Source organism: Brachycentrus maculatus, unplaced genomic scaffold, assembly GCF_059751285.1.
Source record: "Brachycentrus maculatus isolate JH-2025_06_01 unplaced genomic scaffold, ASM5975128v1 h1tg000261l, whole genome shotgun sequence".
In the NCBI taxonomy this organism is placed as follows: Eukaryota; Metazoa; Arthropoda; class Insecta; order Trichoptera; family Brachycentridae; genus Brachycentrus; species Brachycentrus maculatus.
Window position 1 is genome coordinate 2213059 of NW_028281012.1, and position 12123 is coordinate 2225181.

The 12123-nt window shown below is 32.5% G+C and overlaps 1 protein-coding gene across 4 annotated transcripts in view; it reads right to left on the reverse strand.

Annotated features, from left to right (window-relative positions):
- Window positions 1-12123, reverse strand: part of trol (terribly reduced optic lobes) — a 278511-nt gene that overhangs the window by 46138 nt on the left and 220250 nt on the right. For 3 of the 4 annotated variants that reach the window (XM_088266065.1, XM_088266063.1, XM_088266066.1), the window contains 7 exons: window positions 10837-11118; window positions 7842-7910; window positions 6061-6075; window positions 3432-3565; window positions 1923-2016; window positions 1301-1447; window positions 414-665 (listed from right to left, as the gene is read on the reverse strand). In XM_088266065.1, the coding sequence (XP_088122191.1) occupies window positions 414-665; window positions 1301-1447; window positions 1923-2016; window positions 3432-3565; window positions 6061-6075; window positions 7842-7910; window positions 10837-11118 (993 nt within the window). The remainder of the gene's footprint in view (window positions 1-413; window positions 666-1300; window positions 1448-1922; window positions 2017-3431; window positions 3566-6060; window positions 6076-7841; window positions 7911-10836; window positions 11119-12123) is intronic. The other variant, XM_088266064.1, reaches the window with a different exon arrangement.

Genomic DNA, 12123 nt, shown 5'->3' on the forward strand with positions numbered 1-12123 from the left:
TTGTTTGAAATTTTTGTCTGTTACATTGTAAATATTTAAATTTTTTTAAAAATGATGTTAAAGAACCTGCAGATTTTTTTACCAACATTTTAAATAATAACTTAAAGGTAGGGCAGTTGAAACAAGACAAATGTAACTTTTTCCTCGAAGAACTTGTACACCTTAACGGCGTTTGGCTTACACTAGCTTACATGAGTACAGATATGTAACCATGAGCGCCCTAGTTGTTGCTGCTATACTCCTTCATAGTACCTTTTGTTTCACTAGTGTTTCCTTTCGTTTGTATTTCTTAGAATATACTGCATTTCTAGACCCAAGAATTTGAAGACTAATGACTTGCCTTCATGTAACGATAAAGTTAACAAATCTGTTGATCTGATATGTCAAAATGAATGAAATCAAGGACAACTTACAGCATCCTAGTTCATCAGAGCCATCGAGGCAGTCTTTCTCGCCATCACAGTGGAAGCTCCTGGGCACGCACTGGCGCCCGGTTCTGCACTGGAACTCGTGGGGACGACAGGCGGCGCCCGGGGGACCCTGGTCGCACTGCCTCTCATCCGACCCGTCCTTGCAGTCATCTTCCGAGTCGCACAGCCATGTCTTCAGGATGCAGCGCTTGTTGTCACACTTGAACTCGTTTGGTTCACACACGCCGCCAATGTCTGCAAATTAAACACTAGTGATGATTCTGATTACAAATACTTTTACCTAGCATGCGCCATGTGCAGTAAAAATATTAATTAACACACTTCGGACGGCAAAGATATTTCTACCCATTTGGTCGATTAATGCTTAAGGACAGGAAGGGTATGTTTACCTTCTGCGCCAGCCTCATTTGAAAGACAGAAAAGAAGGAATTATCCATTTTTTATATGAAATATCAAAATATCAAATCCCATCCCCAGAGACTCGTAGGCGTAAAAAATACTTGTCTAAAATCTGTTTATAAATGTTTAGAATGAAAATATTGTCTTTGGTCTCTGGAACTACAATACGTTAGATTTGGATATTTAAATTAAAATATTTTAGGAAAGTAATTGTATGAATTAACGAGCTGTGGATTGTTTGGTTTCACTCTCAAATTGTACTGTATATTTTGACTTACTTTTGGTAGAAGTAAGTTAAAATATATTTGAAAAAAGATTTCATTGTAGAAAGACAATATAGTATTAGTATTATCGTTTCAGAATTATTGTTCTTTAAGTTTGTTAGAAATAAATAAAAATAGTAACTATAACTTATTTTAGGATTCTAATGAAATTGTAAGGTAATGCACAGAAAATAAATGTATTCTTACTGCATGCCATTTCATCGGATCCATCACTGCAATCAAAGTTTCCATTGCAAACACTATTTTTGGGAATGCATTGTCCATTGGAGCATGTAGCTTCATTGAGTTTGCATGATTCTAGTGGTCTGGCGGCTTGTTCCGTAATTCTGTTATCTGTAATAAATTAATAACGACGTAAGAAAAAACTTGATTATTTAAATCACAGTCTTTGATGATCATTTTAGAATTATATTTAAAGCCAGTATTTAAAATTGAATACATATTACCAAATAAAAAATAAAAATCACATTTTCCCCGAATCTAGGATTTGGCTATTATGGCAATTTAAGTTTCTTTTTTTTTTTAAATAAAGAAAAGTGTGATAAGAATAACAAAGCTAATTGAAAACAAAATTTTCTTGAATTTATTTTGCAATTTGTGGGAATTGAACCCAGAGTGTGCCAGTGTTACGGTCAAATTCTAACCCAACCATGCTACTGTGCCAGCCTTAAAGATTGGGTGGTATCTACAATTTTTTTTATTACGTTTAAGAATGGGAACTTAACAGGAATGGGGTTTGGAATTATTTTAAAAATAAAAACACTTTTGGATTGAAGAAGGTAAATATAAAAAAAAAAAATTGACTTACATGGTTCAACTGTCAAACGCACAGAGAGTTCGCTATTCGGGGAATATCTTTGATAACCGACAGCTTGACAGATGTAGATTCCACTGTCAGAAACCTGAACAAAGAATTATCAATTAATATTTTATGTAATTTAAAAGATTGACATTACGTAAAAATTGTCTGAAAAGTAAAAAAAAAGACACTGCATTGAATTTCAGTTATCTCGCCTTTTGAAATACGAGAATCTGAAAGTATCAATCAAATCAAATTTTATCAGATTATTAAAATTAATAAAAATAGACATATTTTTTTGGGATTTTTACCATGGATGCAATATCAACACAACTACTTTATATTGGCCTGAAATTTGACATTTGTGTTGTATTTGAAATAAATTTACATATTCACATGCGATGTAAGAATATTTTTTGAACCCAAATTTACATGGTGTAAATATGGTCATATTGTATGTTAATGCTAGGAATACTTAATTTTAATTTCATTAATATAACACATAAGGGTTGGTATTACAATCTAAGGTTAAAATAATATTCATATCTAGATGCATATTTCTAACGATTTTGGTATTTTAAAACTGCTCATCAACCTACATTTTCAGGAAATTAATTTTTTTCTTCTTCTTCAAACCCTTATCCGCACTCCAATGGTGCATAGGGCACAGCATCATATAAACACAGTGTTATCTTGACCGTTAACACACCAAGGAAAGGTGATCAGCCCTCCGCTTCAGGTACCAGTCCAGGGTATATTGAATAAATATTAGAGTGAAAAAATCACTTATATTTATTTGACCCCCCTCTTGGAACCCGGGACCTCCTGAACGGTAGACGAGCATGCTGACCATTACACTACGGAGACGGAGGTTACCGATACATATATTTTTTTTACCGAATATAAGTTATAAGTGCGCAGTGTAAGTGTCAATTTCCTATTGGAATTGACACCCTGATGGCCTTATGACATTTTTTAATTATTTTTTTTTATGTCCAACGGCGGGTACATGCAGGCCGAAGAAAAAGATACATAAAAATCAAATAACACTCTTATATCACTCCTCAGTGATCACTTTACACACGTGTAACATTCACCTATTCTACCCATTATTGACAACCACACTACTCAAATTCTTGGAAGTTCTATATATATATGAACCAATTTAGAAACCTTGTTCTAATTCTTGTTCTAAGAATTTGAGTAGTGTGGTTGTCAATAATGGGTAGAATAGGTGAATGTTACACGTGTGTAAAGTGATCACTTAAACCAGCCTATGATGGTCGTCAGCCCCGTAAATGCCCAGACTTCCATATTCTTCTTCATCATTGACGAGATGTCAAAAAATAATATGAAAACAACTCCTGTAATTGGAGATAATCCAGATTTTGTGAACAAGTATTTGGACACACTCAAAGTGTTGTTTTCATAAATACCTGAAAGTGTTGGAGGGAAGAAAAGAGCTAAACCTGGTGATATAGAAAGTCACGTGAATAGCAAAGCATACATGTACTTTACCTGAATGTTGGGCATTTCTAGACGGCCGTTGTTGTCGGAAGATCCGGCTGGAAGTGGTCTGCCCCCTTCTCTTACCCACTTGACAGGAGCTCTGATTGGTCCTTCATCGCGACATTGGAATACGACCTCCCCACCTATGTAAACGATCAGTGTTAATTTATATCCATTGTTCTATTTATTTATTCACTAGCAAGTTTTGAAAAAAGGTGCCTGAGGCGAATACTGGGTATAAAGTGGTATGAATTCGTCAGGAATGACGATGTGAGGAGAAGAACTCAACAGCCCCTCATTCTGGAACTCCTGAAGAGGAGAAGGTGGACATGGTTGGGACATGTCTTTAGAATGCCACCTGAGAACATCAACCCCTCATGTCTCTTCTTCCAACCCCGAGGATTCCGGCGCCTCGGAAGGCCGCTGACGACCATTCACCGACTAAACTCAGCGGAACTTCGAGACGCCGGACTGAAGCCAAGGTGACAGAGTGACTTGGAGACGTCTCGTGTTGCGCTTTGCAGAGAGGGAGTTCTAGCAAAAAATGTTTTATATCTCGCTAACAATTCTGATAAAGTATCATAGTAACTATAATTAATGTATATCAAATATTTACTTCATAAATTTAGTGTATTATCCCTCTGTGACTAATTTTAAAAGAAATGAAACAATAATGATACATGGTATATGTTTACACAAAATTGAATATTTATTTTTAATTTTTTAAGGCAAGATAATATGATAATAATGATTACGAGCAGAAATGCAAACATAATGTGTGTAATAATAAGATAAAAAATGAATGTTGATTTAGGCAATGTAAATGGCGAAATGATTATATAAATGAAATGTCAACAAAACAATATTCAAAAAGTTTAATTTTATTTGCATCTGTGTTGTGAAAATGGGATATGTAGGTTTATATGAGTGGTTCAAAATATAGGTATCTATACTTAGGTTCATCAGAGGGATAAAGTCGAATCAAACTATTTATTAATTTTAGAGTAAAAAAAACTAAAATAAAAACACTATCCATTGGTAGATAATGATATCTATTTATTACGCAAATCCTGTTTCATTTTGGCCCTTAATCTATCATGTTTCGAAGCCTACATTTATATATGTTCTGAATTCTCTAACATCCGCCTATGAAGTACAGTGTTTAGCACGTTTGGTTACCATGCTGTAGGTCCCAAGTTTGATTACAAAGGGGGGTCAAAATAAATGTTAGAAATTTTTCACTATTTTATTTATTTAATATTACCCTGGGCAATGATATAATTATTTCAGGTAACAACCTGAAGAGCAGGGCTAATCACCTTCCTACTTGTTTTTAACGATTAACTGCTTATAAACAATAGTGTCCAATGCACCATTGGGTCCAGATAAGTGTTAGAAGAAGAATAATCCTCTGACATCCGATGTTCCACTAGCATTGTTAGTAAATTTCATGCCAATTGCTTTGAAATCTTGTTTTTACGATATTGCGGCGGCTGGAGTAGGTACCAACTAGGTCGTATGGCTGTCAACAGTACCAAATGCTGAAATCACGTGGGGTTACCAAGCTAACGGGATGGAAGCCCATAAAGGACCTGACGCACGAGAGCTGGCCCTTCTTCCCCGTTTGTCATCGCCGAGGAAATGACTGCCAGCAGCCAGCATCGTCATTTCAGTGATTGAAGTAATTTAAATTCAGTGATCAATATTTTACTAGTATAAATTTATATTAAAATAGTTTAATAGATTTTTAATAATCAAACCATTGTGAAATATAAAATGTTCATAAACCACCTACAAGCGAGTGTGGCAACACCGTTGGGTTGTCGCGGTGACAGAGGCGTTTCGATACGAATAAAACCGAAGAAATCCGTAACGTTCCGAAGGCACCGAGACGAGCATGGCCGAGGAGTTCCGATCGCGCTGATACCAACAAAACCGAAGATAGCCGAGACGATCCGATGAGGCTGGAACTCGGGACGCGAAAAGATGAGAATTGCTTGGATCATAGACGAGAGCAGACGCTTTATTTAGATTTTAACTTTACTTCTTTAACTCCATATACTATAAATTATTTGTCATTATTTGATTCCAGCATTAAGTGTAAATTTTAATTTATTTCAATAAAGGAACCAACTGTAAGTACATAATTTTGTTTCCATTCTATGCACTACTCCTTTACATTAACAAAAACTATCACCAATACGCGATTACAAAAACGCGGCAAAAATAGCTGATCCCGAAACCAATAGCTATAAAAGCTGACAATCAGCTATACAAGTAAGTAAGTTATTGTCCCTTAAACGCCCTTCCGTGAAAATACATGTGGACGTCAAAGCATCATATGGCACATCCGCATTAACCAGCCCTACAACTAGTGACCCGACATTTGAATAATTAGCCCCAAAGTACTTAATTTAAAAAAAAATCTACATAGGACCTTATCCCTTTGATAAACATTTATGTATGTATGTATGTATATGTGTGTGGCATTAACTGCTCTGCATGCTCTGGAGATGGATCGATTCTGCGATGTAAAAATGACATTTAAATAATCACATTTGGGCATAAATGTTACAAATGTTAGTAATAGCATGAGTCGAGAGCGGATTTCCCAATAGATACGACATTTCAAACTTACCAATTCGATACGGATCTGAGAACACCACCATGGAAAGGATAAAAGTTGGAAAGAAAATAATTAATATTGTTATGTATTTACAAAATAACACAGTGACAAAATAAAATTAGTTGTATTAAAATGTTAAGAAAGATTATAATTATGTATCAATTTATTTGCTATGTATTGTACAATTTACATTGCCAATTTACGTCTATTAAATTTCTCTATACAAAAATATAATTGTGTTAAAGTGTCTCATTGTATTTAAAACAAGTAAGTAATTTTACTTATAAAACAATTGTAATTAGGAGATATTTGAAGGTAAAAATGAAAATGTTCATAAATTGTGATCAGTACAAATTATGAACTGGTGAAATATAATATTTTAGATTATAGCAGGGGTTCTCAAAGTGTGCGCCGCGGCGCCCTGGTGCGCTGTAGAAAGTAAAGAGGGGCGCCGTGAGTGGATCCTCTATCATTATCCGAAACCACAAATATTCTCTTTTTTGGTGTTCTCTGTTTCAATTAGAATTCTGAATTCTTATAAATATAATAAAACTCAATTTCATATTGTGGATGCTTTAATTTTTGTGCCTATCAAAACTAAATAATTTTATCATTTGCATGTGTTGTTGAACGTTTCATCCATTTATGGTGATTTGCCATTTCAGATTGAATAAATTATCACAAATTTGATGGATGTAGCATCAACAATATGGCCACTATTAACTGTGAAAGTTTGGATGTCCTTATTGAAAGACCTTATATTTAGTCACTATATATATTCCAAATAGCTTACTAAAGTAGGGCGCCGTGACAAAATACTTAACTTGTACGTGCGTCGAAGCTGAAATACATTGGGAACCCCTGGATTATAGTAAAAAAAGGGAGAGAAAAAACTACACTTTTTGTACTCATTGAAGCGATATTTGCCTTTGCCACTCTGTTTAGTGTTTAGGTTGATTATTATTTGATACAATAGTTCAATAGGAATGTTATTGATTATAAATTTAGTACAGGAAATATGTAGTAACAATTAATTGTTGAATGAAATTAAAAACACGCCATAAACCACCATTTTATGAAAATCTTAAGTTTTAGTTTGCTGGTTTCATGTACATTAATATTTATTCCAAATTTATAACAGTCTGCCCATTAATACTTAAGTACACAATTCACCCTTCACTTTGTACTTTCTCAAATGAAAGAAATAATACAAATATATCGCTCACTACTTTCAAGAACTTCATAAATCAAAAAACTTGAATTTTCAGGAGAACGTTTTTAAAGTTTAAAAATATCATACAATGTATTAAAAATAAATATCAAGCCACTTACTGAACTTTTTACTGTACAACAGATCTTTTTAGGTAAAACCTGAAGGTTATTTCTCCATTTGAAAAATATTTAGTATATTTAAAAAAATAATTAAACAATACATTTTCTTCAAAATGCAAAAACATTATTTTCTGCCCTGTAGCGAGTAAATATTAAGTTAAAAATATGCCTCCTTTGCTGGGATATAGTATATTTTCTGGGCATTCCGAAAACATGCACAACTGAAAATTGACAATTTTTGATTTATGACGTTCTTGAAAGGAGTGAGCGATATGTGATAAAAAAATGGTTTATGCATGTCTTTAATTTCATTAAATTAAATCATAACGTTAGTCCTTGAAACAAAAATACAAGTAAATAATACAATATATTATTGCATTAGTTGTGTTAACAATTTTTAACAGAAAAACCAAAAAAGTAGTATTTTACATAAAAAAAGGAAATGTTATTTGAATACGTACTTTGTCTGATAATTTGTTCATTTGGATACGTCTTCAGATTCAATGCTCCGCCTCCGGTTTGAGAAGAACCTATAATTATTTTCAGGATCATAAGTTATTGTGTATACATATGGATGTGATGATAAAGCCATTAATGAGAGAGAAGATACAAAAAAGAAAAGAAAACTAGACTGTTTTTCCCATTTTATAAGGGAAAAGAATATAAAAGATATGAACATCCTGATGTAGTACATATTATGCGACTAATCATTCTCCAGCTCATTTTATTGGACAATTTTGATTTTTATTTGTTTAATACATTTAGAGGATTATGTAATGAATTACAACTCAACATTTTTCATTCCATGCACCATATATTATTTTGTATAAAAATACTTAATATAAATATGTAATATATTCGTCAATAAATAAAGCATATTATAGAAGAAATGCCGACATATAAATGCGCATAATTATGTATACGAGTCTAATGGTAACAGAGACATAAATCTCCAATCAAATCAATAACTTAAATGTCAATAATTATGAAAACTGTTAGTATGGAATAAAAATTACACTGAAATGAAATCTGTCTTATTGCCTGTTAAGCTCTAGTTACAGAAAATGATTTTTTTAATGTTTCTGAAATTTTCAAAGTATATTCACATTACGAAGATTAATTCAATTAATTTTACGTAAAAAAAATTACATTTGATATTTGGGTATGTGAAATATTAATTTGAAGATTGTCATCTTTGTTACCAATATCCACATACATATCATCATCTTAATCCGTAAAATGTACTTTATTGTATACATACATAACAAATATATGGAACACAACAAAGTGAATTATTAAAATTGATAAAATAGGTTTATTGGTACATTGTAATTTTTTTACACTTCCCAAATGGACAATTTACAGATTAAGTGGACAATATAATATTTTCATTAATTTTGTAAAGTAACATTTCAAAAATAAATAGGCTGATTATATAGGAAACTGTCAGTTAAATTGAGAAATCCTTTTAAAAAATCAATTTGATTAGGATTGCCTAAATGATGAATATAAGATTAAACCTGCTGAGCCAAGGTATTTTGATAAAACATGCATTATGTGCATCGGTCCACAATCTATCCACATCTATCATTTTTAAGTTCAGTGCTACATAAAACTTAATTTAAAAAAAACATTCTATTCTAAGCGTAAAATATAGTTGTACAAAATATTTTTTTAAAAACAAATTATTACTGATTTTAAAGGTTTGACATTACATCTTTCGTCAGCAGGTATAGAGCCTCAACTTGACACTTCCCCAATGAATGAAATAACAATGAAGTGAAATGACAATAAACACAGTCATAAATCATACATTACTATTTTATCAAAAGATTCCAAGTAATCTTCTAGATGTAGAAATTGCTAATTTGTAATATTGATTGATAATCAACAACTGTCGAACCTATTTATTTTTTAAATGTCACTTTATAATGCGGATTTGATAATTATTGCTGGATATTTATTATTCATGTTTAATTTGATATTAACACACTTTGTGTGGGAAATATGTTTTTACTCATATTTCTTACTCAATGCATCATAAAATGCAGGGAGGTATCATAAATACATACTTGTAATGAGATTCAGTCAATTTAAAAACAATATTATTGAAAAATCCAAGTTTTCCCCTCATTATCTGCTGCGATGTGCATGTAAAAGTGCCCAAAAAGTATGTTAATATATCGATATGCATAAAATACATTCTAACGATTCATGTTTTGAGTATTGTTAATTGAAAATGCATTTATTATATTTTGTGTTATATTTAGTTATTTTACGGTGTTACGCTTCACTTTTTGTGAGTCATTTACAGTAAATTGCTTCTATTCTTACTGGGACAGTCGAGTTCATCACTATTATCATAAGGGCAGTCGACTCTTCCGTTGCACCGTTGTAAAGTATTAATACAGGGGCCATTTTCGCACCTCCATTCATCATGACGACACCTTTCATCTTGGTTGTGTATAAAATAAAGCCATTTGTAAAAATGTGTGATGCGAATGAATTGATTTGGGAAATAAACGATGGGAAGGCAGTCAGAGATACTATAATGCAGGCAAAGTATCATATGTTGGAAAAAGACATTTTATTTCTTGAATGTTTTCCGCAGATACTTTGTGGCACATTTTATAAACTTTATAAAATTAAATAACTTAGTTTTATCCACTTTTTTATTATTAGTACACTTTAACCTACCGGTTTTGACAAGAAGCTTGTCATCATTAGGGTTAATTTTAATTAAAAAACATTAACACACTCACCGAAAACATCCACATACTCCGTATTTAAGATTTTTACGGAGTGTGTGAAAGTTTGTGGTGAGAGTATTTGAATGTTTTAATGTTTTTGAATGAAAATAAACCCCGATGATGACAAGGTTTTTGTCGAAACCGGTAGGTTAAATTGTATTAGTAAAAAAGTGGTTAAAACTAAACTATTTAATTTTATAAAGTTAAAAGACATTTTAAATTGTTTTTTGTTTTGGTTTTAATCTTCGAAAGAAATATTAATAAAACCAATTTAATCCATTAGGTAGTTTCACATTTAGAAAGGGCACTACAGCGATTATTAGATACTGGCTTTTGCCTGTGTAGGTATAATATTACTGCATAGTGTAATTTTTTGTTGTTGTAAATCACCCGCAAAGCTCTTCCTTTAGAGGGTTATCTGCAGTGATGATGGAAAAGAAAGATATAAATGATACATCACAAACGTCTAGACCAATTGAAAATAAATATTTCAAAAATTTATTTTGTAATTAGCGGAAATCAAATCTGCGACACCAGTTTTGCAGTCGGACATCTACCTAACATACATGTACCAGTTATCTTGCATTATGTTGTCATACATGAAGATGATGTTGTACAACTTGACAGGCACCATTGAAATCTTACGGTATAATTAGACACTTGGTGATTAAAAACCGATAACAAATAATTAGAAAAAAATGATTACCTAGAGGATTGTAGGGAGTCGTGGCAGGTGAATAAGTTGTCTCCGGGGCAGTCGTAGAGGTGACGTAGGGGACGTAGGGTGGGCGGGTGTAGGGGGGTCGGGTGTAAGGGGGGCGGGTGTAAGGGGGGCGGTATGGGGCTCGAGTGGTTGGAGCCTCGGTGGCTGGTCTGCAGGAAGGCAGCAACTCATCTGACCCATCCGGACAGTCGGACACTCCGTTACATAGCACGGCACTGCTCACACAATCGCCTGACGTGCATTGCCATTCGGATGAGTCGCAACCTTGAAAAAAGTCATTTATGTATTGTTTTTTTAAAATATTTTTACAGGGTAAATAAATGGGCGATGTTACGTAAATAGAAACCAGTCTACATTCAATTCAAGCTGAAATAAAGAGGTTTAAAGTTTGCGACGCAACGTGAACTAATTTAATTGATATTTTGATGATGTTAATTTGAATCTGTATTATTATTTCAACAGATATTTACAACCATATTTCGTAGATTGGATCCAATCTTCTAAATTGTAAAGGCTTTAAAAAAAGAGATTTTGTGACTAGCATCTTTTTGCATGACAGACAAATAAACAATGGTTTCCGTTAGGATTGTGAAAAAAGAGGAAAGGCTGTGGTTTACTTGATATAAAACGACTTTATACATAAAATCACCAAGAGAAAGATTAAGTGACAGAGGTTTTAAGAAATAAAGGAGAAAGTTAATGTTGTATCATATTGAGAGGTTGAGATCAGTCTTGAAGGAGAGAATATTAGGATTGCTTCATAGGCAAGAGAAAAGCTTTGAAGTTCATTCCTTCGATTACATTTTCAAAAATAATGATCCTTATATAAATATGCACTAAATTAAAATATTTATTATAAACATACAATATTTTAGATAAAAAATAAAGAAATAATGCAAACACATATTGCAATTTTGGAAAATGAATTAAGTGGAAATCAAACTAATTAAAAATAATTTAAAAAATCACCCAATACATATAAATTGGAGATCTAAGTTATAGTACAATGTATTATAATAAAACATGTGTTCATAATTATTATACAAGGACTTTATATAAAAAATATCATTCACTAAACAGTCTCAGATAATATGGAGCAAAGCTATTCTACTAAATTTTGTTTATGTTGATCGATGGGCTTATTGCTAAGAAACGAAACCTTTCAACCAACCAACACAGCTTAGTCATTCAAAAGTATCTAAAAAATATTATGAATGGTTAATTGTTGTAAAAATGCATCACATTTACAGTTACATGTTGAAAAAAATG